This window comes from Schistocerca piceifrons, chromosome 2 (genome assembly GCF_021461385.2).
Source record: "Schistocerca piceifrons isolate TAMUIC-IGC-003096 chromosome 2, iqSchPice1.1, whole genome shotgun sequence".
NCBI lineage: Eukaryota > Metazoa > Arthropoda > Insecta > Orthoptera > Acrididae > Schistocerca > Schistocerca piceifrons.
This window is the reverse complement of record NC_060139.1, coordinates 697,601,389-697,623,241: the sequence shown is the minus strand read 5'-3', so window position 1 is coordinate 697,623,241 and position 21,853 is coordinate 697,601,389. Positions and strand designations below refer to the sequence as shown.

Sequence of the window (21,853 nt, the reverse complement as noted above, 5' to 3'; positions counted from 1 at the left end):
GTAGAAAACATAGTGCTGTTGCCGTCTGATAACTTCCTGTTTCCAATACTGAAGCTGGACTATTGTCAAGACATACATCATTTACTGAATCAGAGCGAGACGGCGTTGGTCGTTCTGAGAATGGCGCAGAGGCGCCAGTGGTATTGTAAGGAATGCGTTTTTGATGAGCTCAAATTGAGGTTTGGCATCTGGAGTGGTGAAGTCAGCGCCTGTTCGGGAAACATGTCCAGTGTCGCCCATAGCGACGTTAACTGGGAGCGCCGGGGATTTATAGCTCTGCGGCTGTCACGAAGCCAGCGGTGTGCACGTGTCTCCTACTGGAGACTCAGAGAACGGGAAACAGTCGTTTTGTGCAGTTGTTAGCTCTGGAGGTCAATAGACTGTTTAAATAGGTTTCCATTATTCCTCTACACGTCTGAAAGGTACTTGCCTAGGCAGCTGTCCTTAAGAAAATGTTTCTTTTCTTGTACTCGCTTCGTCAGGAAACATCGTAAGGTGCTTAACGTACCCCCTAGGATGACAGGCTGTAGTCGAACACTACTTAAGGCAGAATATGCGAGGACCAAATTCCTCCAATCCGTCCTCTCCTTGAGATAACAAACGAAGCTTGGGGCTCAAAACTAAGAAAAATAGTGAGGTCGTATGGTATTGTTTACTGGGAGACTCTCGGGCAGGTTCAGCTATCGAAGTGCGAATATTATGGTTGTCTGTACACATTACCAACTTTTCTTCACTTGGTGTCTGTGTTGTACCATCATTGCGAAATATTTGTTACTGCCTGAAGGAACGGGTACAATTTGTACAAAAAAAAGTCGATTCATCGCATTATATGTTATTAGAACAGGTTTGTTATGTAAGTATCTGTGATAGTAATCACTTCTAGGATATGAACAGGCTCTTTCGTGAGTGGTATCATCGCACTAGCCTAAGTTAGTGTTCATTTAAAGGAAGAAACGCAACAAACTGAGCTCAGTCGAATCATAATGGATTTCCTGAAGAATAAAATCATGATTACAGACATCCATAGTGGAGTACACGTGTTTTCTGTTTAAAATATCTTAGGATAGAAAATGTACGCCGAAATTAGTGACCAGGAGACAATAAAAACTATTTGGTATCAGGTGACAATAAATAATTTGGAGTAGAAGGTGTGAACGCAATCTCACGAGATGCGATACGTCAATATTTGGAAATGAAATGAATAAAATATGCTCAATGGAAACAAGAAGCAGATGAAGATAAATGGCCCTTATAAATGAAACATAGAAAGATTTCCAGAGCTGTTGAATAGAATTCACTAGCTACATAACATCTATCACAAGTTGCGGATGAACAAAATAAAAGCAGTAAAATAATGCTTAAGGAGCAAATAAAAACAAATGACCAGAGCATATGAAGGAACTCTGCTATCTACAAACTGAGTGATGTAGCACAGTAATCGAGGCTCTGGACTCGCCTTTCTTAAGGGGGAAGTTCAAATACCCGCCTGACGAACCCCATTTAGATCTCTTGAGCCGATTAATGCGAATGGTGGGGTGATTCCCTTGAAAAGGCACTATGGATTTGATTCCTTATCACTAAGCAATTATCGACAGAACATTAACTCCTAACCTTTCCATGTTAGTAACACATGAATACTACAACTTGAATAAGACTTCGACTGAATGAGGATTGTTGGAAATTCGAAACTGGAACAGGAATCAAGAAAACTGGTTTTATGCAACCAAAATTACTCTCAGTAGCCGCAGAAGAAGTTTATACACCCTCATACTGCAAAACCTAAGGAACAGTATATTTCACTGGGACATATCTGGTCCATCTTCGTTTTCCTGGTGACACTGCATTGTTTATCTATAATGCAGATGAACAATTAAAAACAGAACTTAACAGAGCAAGTTTTGACACTGCTTGAAAATCAGTTATGATAATTAAAATAAAAAATTCTGAACACATCGAAAAGAAAGTTGTACATAATAACAATGAAATGAGATAAACCATTGACGAGCTATTTTTTATTTTTGTTACTTGAAGAAAATGTCTGCAGGGACATTAAAGAAATAGAATGATGAAACTGACGTACACTGCTTTTTGTAAATTAAACACAATTGTAAAAACTGAGGTTTAGATGTATCTAAAAGAAAAGTTTTCAGTGACTTTGTGCTTACGATTTACATTTATTTCAGTGAGACAGGAACGATTGATGTGAAGGCCATTCGAAAACAGGGCTACTCAGTGGAGAGTCCATGTTAGGAATTATTTGAGATATAGAAAATGAAATTAATGGATCAGGGAAAAAGCTTAGAGTGGGATATATAAATGTGAACATAATGAATAAATATGAAAAGTAGGTGGAAGGGACATAAAGTCTGGCGTAATGATGATCTAAGAATAAATCGAGCTCTTTGTTGTATCTCCGAACTACACCTCCCCCTCTTGGCCTCACCCTCTTGGATAGCAGATTACCAACATTACTGATCACAGCTTTCCAACAGATCTTTACTCTCCTATTTGTATTTCCTGGTACAATAATAAGAAACAAAACTTTAGGATTTACATTCTACAACAATGATAGGAATATAAGATGGGTTACCGTAAAAAAATTACTTATCGATGCTACATGCAAATGACGCTAAAGAACAGTGCCTGCACATGTTGCTAACAGGCGGGACGCGCTTGCTGATTCACGGACGTGCGGGCCTAATACAGACCGATTCATTGTATCAGGTTCATTATGTCAGAACTCTTTCCGAGAACGCATCAGACATGTCTACAACAAAGATATACGCACAAAATCACGACATTGTGCAGTGAACAATATCACACAGACTAGGCACTCTGCCTTAGGGAGTCACAGTGATGGTCTCGAACACCTTTTAGAGATTCGTGACTCAATCTGTGAAAACGGATTGCCACGTCGCCGGCCTGTCTGCCAGTCTATACAAATTAGTAGTTCCCAACAGGTGGTCCGCAGATCCCCAGGGGTCCGCGAGCTATGCCAGAGGGGTCTGCAAGATGCTATTAGAATAAAAAATATATTAAATATATTTCGTATGACAACAGATTTTTTGTTTTGACGGCTTCCTGCATGAGCGGAGCTTTAGCGAGCGCTAACTTCTGCGTCTAGCGTTTTACTGGAGCCAACTGACACTAGCACACTCTAGCGCAAAACTAGAATTAGATAGAGGCAAATAGTTCTGCTGATGCCGTTAGACTGCGCGCGCTGCCTCTTTGCAGCTGACAACTGACAGTCATCTCACTAAGAACTGAAAATTAAAACTAACTGTATACTGATGGGGCACTCTGTTGTAACTGCATTTTTTCAAATAAATAATACCTTCTATGAAACTAGTTTTTTTTCTTATTTTTCACACATGTCTACTCAATGCAATCTCAAGTGTAATACACTTGAAAGACCAATACACTCAGTTTTCATTTTTCCTTTCATTTTCAGTTCATACTAAATTTTTACTTTTTTAACGAGTTTGTTATACTGAACACCCAGATTTGAAGACAAAGATTTTGAGCAATAATCACAAATTTAACAATAACAGTGATGGCTAAATTGAAAAAGCTTTAAGCTCAATATTTTTTCAATAAAGAATATGTCAGTGTTTTTTCTAAGTACCAAAAACAGAAAAAGTATAAAAAGACTCTTAATTTGGCGTTTTTAGGTACTTGATACTGTGATATGACAAGGTACCAATCATGCTCGATGAGGGAGTCCTCGAGAAAATTTTGTTGGGAACCCCTGGTCCAAATGAACCCTTTTTGTGGAACAAGTAGACATATCAAGAAATGTGACGTTAGTATGCTATGGACTATGGTCACTTGGCAGTGCAAAAATAAGTTCTAGGTGATTTCAGTCGAGAGATACGACCATTTATGTCACACATTTTGATACTCGAAAACTCACTTATCAAAACCTGTAGGATATTTGCCGTTGACCTAATAATGAAATTTCGCATGAAGCAAGGTTCCACAGTACAAGTAAAGAAAAAAAATCCGAAAATTGTTCATTTGTAATTACATGACACGGAAAAATATTTTTTGACAGTCTGTCCGTTTGCCTACCTGTCTGTTAATACCCCTTTTTCTCTTTAACACTTTGGCGTATCAAATTTAAATTTATGTCACATACCAAAGTCTATGGTCTTGAAGCCGCTGGTGTATCGAATTGAAATTTTTGTCACATAGTAAGGTCTATAGTCCTTTGGCGGTGCAAAAATTTTAAGCATGTAAGTCAACGCCATCAAAACATTCGGCCATTTATGTCACATATTTTGAAACTCGCAAACCCATGCCTCAAAACCTATAGGGTAATTTTTAATACGTAGAAGCGTTAATTTGGCAAGAAGAGTGGTTTCATAGTACAAGTAAAGTGAAAGAATCTGAAAATTATTACATCGTGATTATATCACGTAAGAAATATATTTTCGCCGTTAGAGCGTTCACTGCACTCAACAACCGTCTTAAGCATAACAGACGAACATACAGCATGAAAACATAAAATTTAAGCTGTAGTCATTTTTCAGTAAGTAAATAAAAATGTTTTATTAAATCTTCTATAACTACGTAATCCCCTGCTCGCTTCTATTTGTATGTCCGGGCTGGTCTGTAGAAAACTACTTAGAGATTCTGGTATGGTCTTGGATTGTTATATGGTTTTGATATGGTCTTGGAATTCCTGGCAATATCCACATCTAAATCACACAAAATCGAGAATAATCTCCCACAAGCTTTAGTTGTAGTTGTTAACGAGCCCCTTATTTCCCGCTTTTTGTGGGACGTTGCCAGTGTCGGAGTGAGAACGGTGTTGGCTGCCGCCTGCTGCAGGTACTTCGCCATCAAGATGTGGTTCGCGGAGCGCGACAACTTCACGTACGGGTCTCGGCGCAACGACCTGCACGCGGTGGGCCACTACACGCAGATGGTGTGGGCGTCCACGCACAAGCTGGGCTGCGGCTTCACGCGCTGCGGCTCGCGCGGCCGCACCTACTACTCCTACATCTGCAACTACTGCCCCATGTGAGTGCCGGCCGCCTCACTCTATCCTCGTCCTATGTCTAACTGCTGTACAAGCACTTCATTAATACTGTTACTGTCTACACTACTACTGAGAGCAGGTTCTCATCAGCAAAATGGATTTTGTTTTATACTTCTAAAACACCGCAAGTGCTTCGAAGATACACACATACACACTACATATAGAGGCTCTTTCAAGTAAGATGTTTTTGTCCGTAATTTATAAAATAATAAGTAAAAATAGTATTTATTTAGTAGGGTTGGAATAAGAAACGAAGTTACAAACATCATTTATTTAGTTATATTCCAGAGAGTTAGTGAAAAGGGTTATATATTTTTAAATGTAACACTGTTTCTCTGTCATATAACTTTTGTATTTATACCGATCGTGTACAGTTCAAATTAAATGAAAGTTCTATCAGTTTTATTATTTTGGGTTCAAATGGCTCTAAGCACTATGGGACTTAACATCTGAGGTCATCAGTCCCCTAGACTTAGAACTGATTAACCCTAACTAACCTAAGAACATCACACACAACCATGCCCGAGGCAGGATTCGAACCTGCGACCGTAGCAGCAGCGCGGTTCCGGACTGAAGGGCCTAGAACCACTCTGCCACAGCGGCCGGCTATTATTTTGGGAGTTGTAGAGAAAAACACTTCATCTACTACACCCTATATGCACACAAAGGGTGCTGCAATATCTCGCCCTCTGTTTTAGTCGGTGCTATCAGTCACAAATTTAGTTAAAAGCAACCGGAAATTATTTAGTTAGGAAGGGAGTGGGAAGGAACTCACTTAGTACCCAATCCACGTGCCTGGTACCCACCAGAGGTCACGGTCTGACATAAATATAGCTTAGTTATCATCCATTTCATTTCAAATGGGTCGCGCGGGGTAGCCGCGCAGTCAAAGGCGCCTAGCCACTGTTCGGGCAACTCCTCCCGTCGGAGGTTCGAGCCCTTCCTAGGGCATAGATGTGTGTGTTGTTCTTATCGTAAGGTATTTTAAATTAGATTAAGTAGTGTGTAAGCCTAGGGACCGATGAACTCAGCAGTTTGGTCCCATAGGAACTTACTAACAACTCAGTAATTCAGACGAACAAAGTAGATAAATATAGTCACTATTTATTGTAGAAACAATTCTACTCTGCCAATTCCAGTTCGTACTCCAACTCGTCACTATCGTTAGAATAATATTTTCACTGTTGTTGGTGTTAGTCTTTAATATTCCCACGAAAATTTGTATTAAACATTGTAGCGACCTATAGGGTACTACTGTTACTCATCTTCCACAGGCGACTGTAAAGTCCAAACATTTAAGCTACTTTAAGCCCCGAAGCTACTTCCATAAGAACTCACTATTTTCATGTTTTCCTCTGGGTTCCGGTTGATATTCTTTCTTCAGTCAATTTCCCTGCTTGTCTATCGTCTATGTTAATTCCACATTTTATATTCTTTAATATTCCATCTAACGTCATTCTCCAAAACTCTGCCTGCCTCTGCTAGTCTCCAGAGATCCACCGATAACATGAAAGCGCACGCATGATCGATTCCACAACTTCGTAATGTTAGCAGCACACCCCATGTCCAAAGTATGTCCGTTTGCCAAGACCTTGGCCCCAGTAGGCAGGCCACTCTTACAGTGCTGCAGTTTGTTAACTGAATGACCAAAAATCACGAGATGGGTTGTCCCATCTGAAGATATGGCGTACATAAAGCCCAAATGTTGCAGCTATACATTATCTGATCCAAAATGTGGTGCCTTATCTACTTACACAAATGACTTCACTTTTGTTTTTATCCGTATTGTGCCGTTTGTACATACAATTGGTTGAGTACATTTTCATTCCTCTTTTCCACTCCTTGTTAGTAATGGAAGTGTACCACTCAACAAGTGCACAGGATTTTGTGCTATGGTTTAGCAAATGGAAATAGCCTGCCAGCCACTGCACCCTAATCTGAAAAGTTCCACAAAGTACCAAATGATAAGTTAACTGGTCAGTTTTTCCAGCGACTTTGGGGTACAGATTTTGTAGTGCTCCATAAGGTAAACAGCTCACGGCGTCCCTCAGTTCGCACGCCTGAGACGGGGGCATGTGTGCTAAATTTAGTAGACGCAAATACTGTAACCACTGTGCTACGATTAGCAGCAATGGAAGGCTTGAGTCATCCTCATGTCTCGGCGCCATTCCATGAACTTTTACTACATCCGTATTGCCGTGAGGTCGTCCAGTCTCCAAGGCCCCAAGAGCGTCGTAGCTGATTGCAGTGCTGTCAGTGGTCTTTGCAAAAATGTAGTGCAAATTACAAGAAATGCTGTTCTAAATTTTCATAGTCTTTTTATGCTGTCCGATGAAGATCCCCATGCCATTGCCCCGTTTCTGAATCGACATACATACTACCACGGATATCAAATGGGGCTCCTAATCAGACTCTGATTATTAATGTATTTCCTATCATGCTGGAGGATGTCAGCGAAGACATGTGTGTTTGATGGTGCATCACCGTATATTTACAGCAATGTGCGTGTGTATCTGACACTGAAATTTCAGGGCCAGTAGATTGCCTGAGGAGTTCTCAAGCCTGGCATTTTCATTCCACATGACTCAGTCCCCTAGACTACTTCTTATTGGTACACTTTAAAGACTTCGCCACTGCACTCAACGATGTTCAGACACTGCAACATAGAATCTTTAATCTATACTAACTCGTACAAAAGCAACCTGGTCAACTTCAGAGTGGGTGATTCCCTAGATGGAAGGGTAGAGGATTGCTTTGTCATCGACGGACGTCACGCTGGCCGTCTTTCACAAACAAATGCTTTGAATGGCCATCACGTTAAAAAAAGAAAACGGAATTTACTAAGGAAAGTGCGCGTTTTCGGACTCACATTTGTTGGGCTTATTTTTATGCTTTTAACACGTACATGATGGAACTAAATAGTACAGGTCTAACATTCACTACAATTTCCTCACACCTACGAATAAATATATTACATACACATGGGTCCGTATACTATTTGTTTTCATGTTCCAAATCATTTCCTATCAGCAGTGGGAAACAAAGAGAAACAGAACATACCAGAATATCACATGAAACTCTTATTACATGAACTGTTCACAATGGCCACCGTTTACACCTATACGCTGGAGGAACCACTCTCGGATGTGCTGGTGTATCTGTGTACTATCGCGTAGAGTTTCATAGCCTTCCACAGTAAGGGCTCAAAGGTTCATTGTATTGTATACTAAGCCTCGATACACACCGCCTTTCTATGAGGGGCGATGAAAAAGTTTCCGTTTAAGTTCGTTGCGCAGCTTGTATGCAACGTAGTGCGACTCCGATGCGGATATATAAGCATCGGCATGCAGGGAAGAGATAGTCTGTCATCAGTGTCTTTCCAATGTGCGTGCGGTAAATCGGAAACGTGAACTATGGCGACGTTATTACCAAGTCCGTACAAACAGGGCCAACGTGCTGTTATTCTTTCCTTAGCTGAAGATGACGAACACCGGGCCGGCCGGAGTGGCCGAGCGGTTCTAGGCGTTACAGTCTGGAACCGCGCTACCGCAACGGTCGCAAGTTCGAATCCTGCCTCGGGCATGGATGTGTGTGATGTCCTTAGTTTAGTTAGGTTTAAGTAGTTCTAAGTTCTAGGGGACTGATGACCTCAGAAATTAAGTCCCATAGTGCTCAGAGCCATTTGAACAAACACCAGTAAACATCCATCTTAGAATATATACGGGGCAGCCTGACTGTGTAAAACCAGGAAAACTGCGACAAAGGTTGCTGTTGCTTCATCATAACGCATGTCGCCATACCGCAAATGTACTAACGCAGAAATTACATCAGCTCAAGTAGAAGACACTCGAACACCCGCCCTGTAGTCCTGATCTCCCCCCCCTCCCCCAAAGTGATTTTCACGCCTTTGTCCCTTAAAAAAGTCATTGAAAGGTCGACGAGTCCTGCCGGAGGAGAATGTTCAGTAGGCAATTACGGACTTCTTCAGGGACACGTTGTTTTAGCAAACGGGCGTCTTCATCCTTGGGCTTCGGTGGTATAGTTACCTCAGTGCTATCGCCGATATTGCCTGATTGGAATCTGATCCTGGACTGTACAGTCTTCGAACGAGAAGTTTTTGAGCACCTCTTGTAGTTCCAGTCCAAAAGAAATTATAGTGCCTTTAGGACGAGAAAGCAATGGGACTACAGAATTGGTACATCGCTTCGTACCCTCATGTCACGCCCTCCTATTTCAGAGCAGAAACAATGAAACGAGTAGTTCTATCCCAAGAGGGCACTGTGAACATTTCACGCGAGGAAGGGTTTCATGCGACTTTTGTAACAATGCTTGAACACTACTGATACCAATGTAGAGCTGCTGCAGCTGTAGCTATCACAATGGCTACCTTTTGAAATGTTTGAGAATTGAAAAGGACCATTTAATAGTTTTCACTCTTGCAATTGGAACGTGTTTTTTCTTGTAGTTGGTGTTACTTTTTCATTCCACCTACTGGTTTGATGTTAGATGTATGGACTGAACAGTTAGAGTGAGACTGGATACCTGTATAATACTCCTTCTGATGTGATCACTTCGTTCTTGATCCTCCATTTCTATTTTATCCTGTTGGTTGATGAACGTATTTAGTAGTACCCGTTCTGTCTAAAACTTACTCCTAATTTTCTCGCAACTTCGAACATCTTGCGCCATTTTACATTGTCAAGCGCATTTTATAGGTCGACAAATCCTATGAACTACCAGTCGCAACGTGAGTGCATTAAGGATGGTATATTTATTTTAAATAACGAAAAAATAGTTCTGAACTGCTGCGAATACAATCCAGATCCCTTGTGTGGCTATCAATCGCGATGACGATTCCTGACGATCATACTTTTGTCACGCGCATATCCTGTTTCGTCAATCAGTAATTGACTTCTCGCTTGAAATTTACAGAAATAAAAAAATTTACACTTTACAAAATGAAGAAAAGAAGTATCACATGAGTACAATATTAATAAGTGACAACTGAGATTAGCTAGGTGTAATAACTTGTATAAATATGGAATCGATTGAGTATATAGTCTCGGTCGTAGGTAAAGCAACTAGGAAACATTGGTTCGTTGGTAGGATACTTGAAATATGCAATCAATCTACAAAAGAGACTGCTTATCAAGCAGTTTTGTGCCCCTGCTTAGAGTATTGCTGCCGTGTGTGGGGTCCATGCCAAGTAGCACTAACAGAGGATATTGAAGATATTCGAAGAGACTCGAACTCAGAACTTTTCTGCAGAAGAGCGTCTGTGAGGTTTGGAAGGTAGGAGACTAGGTACTGGCAGAACTGAAGCTGTGAGGACGGGTTGTGAGTCGTGCTTGGGTAGCTCAGTCGTTGGAGCACTTGCCCGCGAAAGGCAAAGGTCCCGAGTCGAGTCTCGCTCCGGCACACAGTTTTTATCTGCCAGGAAGTTTCATATCAGCGCGCACTCCGCTGCAGAGTGAAGATTTCATTCTGCTCACGGATTTGTTTGACTCTTGAGGGACCGACACGGAGATTTTGAAAAACCTGGACTAGAACTGCCAATTGTCCTGCGAAAACCAACTTATTAAGTGTCAAAACCAACATTAGCACAATGTAGAAATATACTTCAGCCGTTTACTTATCTCTTCCGTAGGATCGTGAAGATAAGATGAAACTAATTACAGTGTACACACAGCATTTCAGCAGTCGCTCTTGCAGCGTTCCATACGCCAGGTAGACAGCCTAACATGTGGTACAATGCTAAGTACGCTCTACCAAGCACTTCAAAAAGTAGCAAGAGTGTATGTGTAGGTGTAGATCAGGAAGCGAATAAGGAAGTTTTCGCCATTGTTGTACTTACAGTGTCAAATAAGATTAAAGTGACAGAAAATTTTTTGTTTACCTCAAAATGGAATTTTCACACAAAATGCCAACACCTTCCTCGTGTAAAAATTACTCGGGTAAATTGCGTTTTGTTTTAGTTGCGCGCTGCACTCCATTTCCTTTCTACAGCGGTGATGAAGACAGTTGAGACTACAGTCTCTTCACAGTATACTCCATCGCTCTTTAGCGGGAAAGTAATTAATTGCGTATCGATGTCGCTGCAGCGTTGTGCAACAGTCGCAAATAGAAGGGAGGAAAAACCGGCACGCTGCGATGACTGTACTAGAGAGAGGATCAAGGTTTGTTTGCAAAGTTATCAGCGTAGGAAAAGCTGTCATATCGATCCATCACAGAGATGTTTTGCTGTCGTGTCAGAACATAAATAAATCGTTGGTGTTAATGAGTTCTGTGGCGCCAAACCTTCAACAACGGCGCATTAGTGACACACTGCCCTGCATTCGTGAGGTTTTCCATCAATTTAGAACCAACAGCAGTGTTGCAAGTTTCTGATGCAACAGGGTCGCCAAAACAGCTGTCGGGTGTGATATCGGACTGTTGTATCTTCTTGGCACAATATTACAACAACGTATCCCGTTCTCCCCACCTACCTCTACATCTACATACATACTCTGCAAGACACCATACGGTGCACGCAGGAGTTGGAGGGGGGAGGGGGGGGAGGAGGAGTGTAATCGCTGCTCGTCACTCCTTTACCTGTTCTGCTAGCAGATGGAGCGAGGGAAAAACGACTGTCTATAGTATACACTACCCAGTCACATTAACGTGACCATCCATCAACAGCGCAGATCACTGCAAGCAACGCAGGAAGAGAGTCAGTCAGGCTCTGGAAGGTTCTGACTGTCTGACAGTGCTGGCTCCGTTACTGCAGGCAGCTGTGCTAGGTTTCCCGATTGGAAAACCATGGCGCGAACTGCCCGATCGAGGTGGTCCCACAGATTTTCGATTGGGTTTAAATCTACGGAGCTTGGTAGCTGGGGAGTATGGTAAACTCATCCTGGTGTTCTTCAAAGCACACACATATACTGTGAGCTGTATTGTCGTGTCCTAACACAGGGTAGGGAAGACAGGAGGTTTGAGATCTGACTGCAATTTCCGAGCAGTGAGGAGCAATGCGGAAAGACAAATCCCCAGAGAAGACAGGTAGATGACTTGGATCAGCGCCAAATACTGCCACACGGCACCTACGAGAACTCGGATTCTGAGACTCGATAGGATGCTTGCAGCAAGAGACTTATGGAATCCAGGGGTCTGATTAACACTATTTGTTAGAGATCAGACTAACTACTACACTGAAGGCTAATTCTAAACATTAGAAAAAGCAAAGGAGGCAACTGGTTGCACAACAGAAATCAGTGTCTGAATCCACGTGGGTGAATGTTAACAGAAGTAGCGCACTCTAGCAGCATGTTAAGTATAAACTTGATAGCAGCATTGTAGATGAGAAAAACAGACATGTCGGAGCTTGCCGAGGCTGGCCACGAGCTACACGGAGTCGGCGGTCCAACGGTCTGACTGAGAACTCCCTCTGAATACAAAAACCCACCAATCCAGCGGCAGTTAACAAGCTTTGGTCAGTCTGGCGAGTCGCCCTGCACCTCCTGGGCGTCTCTGGCCAACTACATTCAGATCCCACCCCAACTCCTTCTCAGTAGGTAGGGATGCTTCTGGCCTTTACATTAACAATAAGTTCGGTATCAACAGCTTTCAGCTGAAAGCTACACATCAGTGCCACCCCTATTATGGCCAGCAACAGCTGTGTTGGCCCCGCCCTCTGTCATTTTGTGAGTGGGGCTGCTGTAGTATCATTATAACCAGCGTAAACCCACTGTCGTCGCAATTCTCAGGAGCAGGTAACAAGCTGGCTTCCTCTGCTAAGACGTGTCTTTTCGTGGCCATATTCTACTGTGGCGTCTTACAACAGCGTCTAAGAGGTGGATGGAGTTACTAGTTACTCCTCTGAAGTAACTTCTTCCCTGGGACAGCTGCCCAGAGCGTCTGCAATATGCAGTGTTCCAGTGTTACTATTTAGCTCCGGCAACGTAAACACTACCACTTTTGCCTGCTCTGTGCATTGTGTATCTGATTTCCTATCTTGTAGTGCCCTTGATGGCTTCCAACAGCCTTAAGCGTAACAACGTAGAAGTCAAATGGTTCAAATGGCTCTAGAGGGCTGATGACCTCAGAAGTTAGGTCCCATAGTGCTCAGAGCCATTTTTTAAAGTAAAAACAAACTGTATGTTGGTGCGAACTTGGTCCCCAAGAATACATGAATACTTGTGTTGATCCATTGTCACTTGCAGAATGACGAGATCACCCAGGGAATACTATGAAAACATCCCCTAGACCATAATACTCCCTCCTGTGGCCTGTGAGTGTGCATTCATACATTTCACGCCGTACATGCCAACGGCCATCTGCCCGATGGAGCGTAATATAGGATTCATCTGAAAAGACAACCTGTCACCACTCAGTGGACGTCCGGTTGCGGTACTGGTGTGCAATTTCCAGCCTTCGTCGCCGATGAACAGCAGTCAACGTGGGTGCATGAACTGGGCACCTGCTGCATAACTCCATACGCAGCAGTGTTCTCTGAACGGTCGTTGAGGAGACACTTTTGGTAGCCTCTTGGTTCACCTGGGCAGTCAGTTGCTTAACAGTTGTCCGTCTATTCGCCCGTACACAATTCGGCATCCGCCTTTTATGTCTGTCATCTATGGCCCATGGTGTGCTACAGTTGCCACGGTACTGGTTTTGGATAGCGCCATTTCTACATGTACAATATGCGTTAACTACGGCGGTCCGCAAACAGTTTACAAACTTAGCCGTTTCGGAAATTCTTCCACTCTTGGCTGGATGCCATTGATCATGCGCTTTTGGATCTCACGTAAATCGCTCCGCTTCCTCATCCCGACAACGACTGCATTGTTTTCCGCGTTGCCTCGATACGTTTTATATACCCTCCACTGCTAGTGGTGCCACCTGCCGTCTGTGAGTGTTTGTTGGACATTGACAGTGAACATAGGGGGTGATCACATTAATGTGACTCCTCCGTTTGTATGCTTTCGTATGAGTACTGATTTCTCTCTCCTTCGCACGCTTATGCGAGATGTCTTTGGTGGCCGTAGGGTCGTTCTGCAGTCCGTCACGAATCCTGCTTCTCTAAACTTCCTCATTAGTGTTTCATCGCTTCAGTGTTTCCCATCTGAGTCCGCATAATGTTACAGTAATAGTCGTTGATTGATCAACGTTACATGTAATAAATCTTAGCCACACGCCTCTGAAATCCTTCAATGTCTTTCTTAAAATTACTCCCTGACGTACTAAAGTGTCAGCGTGAATCCCTTTTACACGCGCGGATTATCCCCTCAGTTTGCCTTCCCTCGGTCCTGACATCAGTGTTCGATGCTCCTCCCTTTTTTTACAGTCTAGGCTGGGTGCACAGCGTTCGATACTGGAGGGGACTGTAGAAACTTTCGTGTAGTGGATGTTGTAACATGACACTTTTAGCAAAAGTCAAACCCCTCTGAGGCAGGAAAGCACTAACATAAGTCAGTTTCTGTAATTTTCAAAAGTGGACATGTCTACATTTAAAAGTTTTAATGTCGTACTTTGCTGGTTTTTGTGCTGCCTCTATTGCCTTCTTTTTCGGGGTGTGATTGTCTCGTGATTTTTCTGTGCGAAGAAATTTAAAACTTTCCAAGAGTTTAGTGATCTGTCACTTTAGCTGTGAAATAATAATAGCTCATACCTTTTTGCATATGTATTTTAAAATACTCGTACGACTGGTTCGCAATAATTGTACAAGTTCCACATTAACATGATTTTCATCTGCTCACATGACCTACAAAATTCCAACTATTCGCTGCGTCTGCACAAAACGTGTCCGACCCAGTCAACTCACTGCACAACACTCTTTCTTATACGAACTCTTCCCATCAAGCGAGAAAGAACAGAGCGTTACACCTGTAACCAAAGAATCTAATTATTTAAGTACATCACTGGCAAAACGAAAGTATTTAAATTAACTGATACATAGTATTCACATAATTTTTTTAAAAAAAAAGATGGTGGAAATGTACTAAGTAGCTTTACAAAGTTGCAGTGATGTTTCTATTCATCATGTATATAAGCAAAAATGCACAGAAATTGACATTTACACGTCAGTAGATATCAGAGGTTTTTGTCTTACAAGGGAAGTTATAGATAATCCGTGGTATCAGAGAGTTCTTAATGTGCATTATGCTGGATTACATCACAATATGGAGGCAACATTGGCATAGGAAGGGACAAATGTGTACATGTGGGGTGATTGTCAGGACTCATCTACAACCGCGCAGGGTGTCTGGGCTAGAGGTACATAAAAACTTTTATTAATATTTCGGTACCTATTAAGGTTTATAGATTTATTTGCACAGTATTGAACACAGGAGATCAAATATTTCTATGAATGTTCGTACAGTTTAGTGTGGGCATTGTTTCTTGCTCGACAGATTTCGAAACTGTACTCCACTTCTCGCCATATATACCTAAGATTAACAGGTGTTGTGACCTCTACTGCGAGGTAAATTCGTTGTATTTACTAGATATCGAACCTTTCTTTTGTAAACAATGTCCTTGATAAAACCCCACGCACTGAAACCCAGCAGTCAGACCGGAAGACTGAGGGGGCCAGGGAATCGGACTCCCGCTTCCAGTCTAACGCTCGGAGAACGTGTCGTGGAGAAATGTGGTAACATACCGACGATAGAGGAGCGGAGCACCATCCTGCAGGAAAATGAGACATCAGTGGAACTGTATAGTTCGCCAACATGTTGAGATAGGTGTTCCCTGTCACTGTAGACTCCCTAAATATTAGATCAATTACACCATATTTACGTAATCCCGACCATACATTAACTTTCGGTCTTTCCCTTTAGTACTCAACCAGTTCTCTTAGAATCTCACTTCCCCAAATTCGACAGTTGTATCTGTTAGCCTTGCCACATGTAGAAGATTGATTCATCATTGAACAGCACTGCATTGAGGTAGCTGTTGTTTTCGTCTATACTATGCAACATTTCAGCAGCAAAATGACATCGTCTGCGGCGATCCTCAGGCTTAATGTGATACGAAAGCTGGAGTTCATAAGCACGCGGCACAATGTTGTGCACCATCGAATGTGGGACAGCTGTTCCCTGCTAGCTTGTCTTGGATTTACATGGGCTTCTACTGAGTGCTTCGCGCACACGTTACACTGTCGTATCCGTTTAGGATGTTTTCCAGAATTTGAAATGAGTATTCCGGTTTCTCGATGAGTTCTGTCCCACTGATTTACGAGGGGGGTGAGCAGGGAGGAGGGGGGCGGGGCTGAGGTCACGTTCCATTCTCTTCTTGTTCCACGCGGAACACGCGATACAGATTCTGACTCTCCTAACAACAGCATAGCACATACTGTACATTTCTACATCTACATCTACATTTATACTCCGCAAGCCACCCAACGGTGTGTGGCGGAGGGCACTTTACGTGCCACTGTCATTACCTCCCTTTCCTGTTCCAGTCGCGTATGGTTTGCGGGAAGAACGACTGCCGGCAAGCCTCCGTGTGTGCTCGAATCTCTCTAATTTTACATTTGTGATCTCCTCGGGAGGTTTCATCCAGAAACGCACCCTCTCGAAGCCTGGCCAGCAAGCTACATCGCGATGCAGAGCGCATCTCTTGCAGAGTCTGCCACTTGAGTTTGCTAAACATCTCCGTAACGCTATGACGCTTACCAAATAGCCCTGTGACGAAACGCGCCGCCCTTCTTTGGATATTATCTATCTCCTCCGTCAACCCGACCTGGTACGGATCCCACACTGATGAGCAATACTCAAGTATAAGTCGAACGAGTATTTTGTAAGCCACTTCTTTTGATGATGGACTACATTTTCTAAGGACTCTCCCAATGAATCTCACTCAATCTGGCACTTGCCTTACCAACAATTAATTTTATATGATCATTCCACTTCAAATCGTTCCGTACGCATACTCCCAGATTTTTTACAGAAGTAATTGCTTCCAGTGTTTGTTCCGCTATCATATAATCATACAATAAAGGATCCTTCTTTCTATGTATTCACAATACATTACATTTGTCTGTGTTAAGGATCAGTTGCCACTCCCTGCACCAAGTGCCTATCCGCTGCAGATCTTCCTGCATTTCGCTGCAATTTTCTAATGCTGCAACTTCTCTGTAAACTACAGCATCATCCGCGAAAAGCCGCATGGGACTTCTGACACCATCTACTAGGTCATTTATATACCGGGTGATCAAGAAGTCAGTATAAAGTTGAAAACTGAATAAATCACGGAATAATGTAGATAAAGAGGTACAAATTGACACACATGCTTGGAATGACATGAGGTTTTATTAGAACCAAAAAAATACAAAGTTCAAAAAATGTCCGACAGATGGCGCTTCATCTGATCACAATAGCAATAATTAGCATAACAAAGTAAGACAAAGCAAAGATGATGTTCTTTACAGGAAATGCTCAATATGTCCACCATCATTCCTCAACAATAGCTGTAGTCGAGGAATAATGTTGTGAACAGCCCTGTAAAGCATGTCCGGAGTCATGGTGAGGCATTGGTGTCGGATGTTGTCTTTCAGCATCCCTAGAGATGTCGGCCGATTACGATACACTTGCGACTTCAGGTAACCCCAAAGCCAATAATCGCACGGACTGAGGTCTGTGGACCTGGGAGGCCAAGCATGATGAAAATGGTGGCTGAGCACACGATCATCACCAAACGACGCGCGCAAGAGATCTTTCACGCATCTAGCACTACTTTTTTTTGTTCTAATAAAATCCCATGTCATTCCAAGCATGTGTGTCAATGTTTACCTCTCTATCTACATTATTCCGTGGTTTATTAAGTTTTCAAATTTATTCTGACTTTTTGATCACCCAGTATATTGTGAAAAGCAATGGTCCCATAACAATCCCCTGTGGCACGCCAGAGGTTACTTTAACGTCTGTAGACGTCTCTCCATTGAGAACAACATGGTGTGTTCTGTTTGCTAAAAACTCTTCAATCCAGCCACACAGCTGGTCTGATATTCCGTAGGCTCTTACTTTATCAGGCGACAGTGCGGAACTGTATCGAACGCCTTCCGGATGTCAAGGAAAATGGCATCTACCTGGGAGCCTGTATCTAATATTTTCTGGGTCTCATGAACAAATAAAGCGAGTTGGGTCTCACTCGATCGCTGTTTTCGGAATCCATGTCGGGGTGCTCACACGTTGACCGTCAGGAGTACGTTTGCCTGCTGCGCCTGTCATTGTGTCGTGACACTTTTTCACTTTTTTTTCACTAGCTGCTTATTTTTTATGACCCACCGTCTAATTTCTTATGGTGGGTCGTATGTTGCCACTTAGCCGCTGTGACTGGGTCCGGGGTCCGTTGTGACTGAAAGTAACACCACCCCGGCTCCCGTCCCCACTCACACCGTTGCCCGTGTCCCGCCACGTGGAGGCGGGCTCTATTTGTTTACATCCATTTGATATCTTTTTTTGTGCAGCATTAGAAAAGCTTATAAGTAATATAAAGTCAAGTGAGATATTAATAAACAAAACGGAATTAAATATTTAGAAAGAAGGAAGGAAGAGAATTGAATAGAGAAGAGATAGGTATAATATTGCCCGTCACCTGGTTGTGGGCGGCGGCCCGGGTCTTGGAATGACCCTCAAGACGCTGGCCATCGCTCACCATGCCTTTAACATCCACCATCCTAAAAACTAACTTAACTAGAAGAGATTAGGGTACGTTAAAGCTAGAAACTAAGACTAAGACCTCCATGTCCAGCGTGCTAAACTATTTACGATATAGAATAGAGAGGTAAATGATTTTGTGCTTGGCTCAGAGTTGCTAATGAAAGGGTTCTTGTGGTAATAGTAATAAAGGTAATGACGCTAACAGTTTGTGTTGAGCCTACAAGGCTCCTAGTAGAGTACAAGCACCTCCCAGCCCCGCCGACAACACGACCTGAACGGTGGTTTTCCCCGATCTACCATAGGTATCCGTCGGGTTGGGCTCAAAAGAGAGGAACCACAATTAAGATCCTTCCATCCAGGCCGTGCGCCGCCTCTTACAAGGAGGCGTAGGTCCCTCGAAGAGGTGCCTAACTTTAAGCTTCAGATCAGAAGTTATTAGTGTAGTGGAGGTTGAGGTATAGGCTGTGTAGGTCGGTTGTACAAACAATTCATGCTGAGCCAATGAGACTTATAATGATACGTGGTGTGGCAGTTAGCACCTTCCGGCCCCGCCAGCAACACAACCTGAACGGTGGTTTTCCCCGGTCTACCATAGGTATCCGTCGGTTTGGGCTCAAAAGAGAAGGACCACAATTAAGATCCTTCCCTCCAGGCCGTGCGCCGCGTCTTACCAGGAGGCGTAGGTCCCTTGAAGAGGTACCTAGCGTTAAGCTGTTATTAGCCATGGAGGTGGCAGCCCCCGTGTGCTGTTTCAGGGGCAACATGATGGAGAAGCTGGGGACGCCGTACGAGTGGGGCCGCGCCTGCGACCGCTGCCCGGGCCACTGCCGGCTGGGCAAGCTGTGCACCAACTCGTGCCCCTCCGCCGACCTGTGGGGGAACTGCGCGGAGCTCAACTCGACGCACCACCACTGGCTGTGCGACCGCAGCACGGCGCACGGACGCGACAGGCACCGCTTCTGCCGCGCCACCTGCGGCTGCAAGGGCAAGATCTACGGCTGACCGCCCCCGCCGCCACCTCCCGGTTACCACAGTTCCTCCACACTCTCTGCAGCCAGCCGCGTGTCGCTCTGGTGTCCACGCTAAAGTGGTTGGCACAGCGAGGCACTGACTGCCGAGTTGCAGGGAAGCTGGTTCCCTGCGAAAGCAATATTTCACCACGTACTTACTTCGTGCTTGGCTCTAGCGTCACATGACTTCGTACTATGGCAAAGGACAGATCAAAAAATGCTTCTCGGACGCAGGTATCTGCCTGTCAGTGATACTGGTGCATACTTCGATGCAGAAAAAACACAAAATTGTATTTCTAACTACGTCATTATTCTATCGTAAATACCGTGCACTGTAATCGCACTTAAGTACACCGTGATTGCACTTAAGTACAGGGAATTTAAGATCTGCGTCATGCACAGTTCAATGAAGTATTCAGTCACTTATGCAGAAACCTTATGCTGACCATTCTGTCTGTTTTAAGTTGCTCACCAGAAATGAAACGTCTAGAATCCAACTCACACAGTGCCTCCCCAAAGATGTAATTTGATTCACTCGTATAAGCTGCAGTATCATAGGCGTTTCTCATCTTACATTTGGAAAGTATTTAACTGGGCGATATTAAAGGCGAAAAAATTTCTGTCTCGGCGTGGAATTTTAATCTCCACGTCAAACTGCCAATTTCTGGCGTCGTAACTGCGTCCTTGTGGCTGCGCTGGTCTTCATACACACGAGCTCCTAGACCCAGTTGGTCCGACGGTTTTTCTGCATCTTATTAGCAGGATTCGAGTGACTCATATTGACGTATTGCTTACTTTTATTCGATTTTACGCGAAGTAGCTAATTCAGCATATTCGTTCGCTTACTCAACTGGCAACGCTTCATGTGCGTTAAACTGTAGTTCCCCTTTTGTCTTGTTTAGTGAACAGTTGCTCTGACTGAGACAAGGGGTAGTTCATTACTTCCTATGGGATATGTTTATTACGCCCAGTAATCACGCCTAAAAAAATGCACTGCATTTATGACTTCCATCTTTCACACAGTGTGATCTCCAGTTTATGTCGTATTTCTCAGAACTACAGTTTCAATTTAACCACTTTTGCGGGTACGTATTTATAGCCAGCCACAGACAAATAAAAGTAACTTTTAGCGAGCTGAGCAAGAGGACACATCTGCGCGACATGACCTTCATCTTGCTGATGCGTGAATCACCAGTTGTACTGCCGGCCCCTTCATATATCAAGAGACCACTAAGATCCTCGATTTCTCCGAATCCCTACTGTCCTCTGGGACTCAACCCAAACCCTGAACCTATGACCCTTCTTGCCTGTACCGCACAGGCGTACGTCAGCTGTGTCCAGGGACTAAAGCAGGGCTGACACAAACCCAGGGTCAAAATGTGTCCTTGGCACAATTTTTGAGACCAGCCGTGTGCAAAATGCTGAGACAGACTTTCGTAATCCATTCTGCTTCAGACTACATAATGATTGCGGGCAGTAAAACGCCTTCCATGATGACAGAATTTTTTGTAGACATCAATTGTTATTGCTTAGATTATTTTGTGCATCATATTAAAGCACTACTGCCTGGTTAAAGCTGTGGCCTAGAGTAAGGAGCTACAATAACTGCCTTTATCATAACCACTAGCAAGGCTGTGTTTAGACAATGGTATGCAGCGACGAAGCGTAGTGTGTTGTGAAATGAATTTGTTGAGCACTTGTATCTAGAAGATAAATGTTGTTGCCTGCATTAGTATATTCCTCGAAGACAATAATGTTATCTATCCACCGATAGGGTATTTATGTGTATCATCTGTACATAATATTATTTATATATATACATATAATTTTATATAGCTTTAATAAAGTATCTACAGACACAGTGTGACATAAACGTCTAGTGTTAGAGTAGTTCTGCGTCGTGCTATGTAACAGCATCAGCTCCTAGCAAATAAATAAAAATAAAAAATAAAAAAAGAAAGATGAAGAAGAAAGTCTGTCAAGCTCACAGATAATTTCTGTCTCAAGGGCGATACTGAAAAAGCTACAAGTCTTCGTTAAAAATCCTGGAAGTTATACGCAAAAACAATATAAACAGATATTACTTCCAAGCCAATTATCAGCAAGTTTAGGGCTGGTGCAGTTACGCTGCACAGTGGATATCGGATTTACTCGCTTTTAGA

At 43.2% G+C, this 21,853-nt stretch overlaps 1 protein-coding gene across 2 annotated transcripts in view; it reads left to right on the top strand.

The window, feature by feature from the left end:
* Window positions 1-21,616, top strand: part of LOC124775488 (cysteine-rich secretory protein 2-like) — a 251,618-nt gene extending 230,002 nt beyond the window's left edge. For both annotated transcript variants that reach the window (XM_047250321.1, XM_047250322.1), the window contains exons 6-7: window positions 4,834-5,025; window positions 19,437-21,616. In XM_047250321.1, coding sequence (XP_047106277.1) covers window positions 4,834-5,025; window positions 19,437-19,683 — 439 coding nt within the window. In that variant the 3' untranslated portion in view covers window positions 19,684-21,616. The remainder of the gene's footprint in view (window positions 1-4,833; window positions 5,026-19,436) is intronic.
* Window positions 21,617-21,853: the final 237 nt, after the last annotated feature.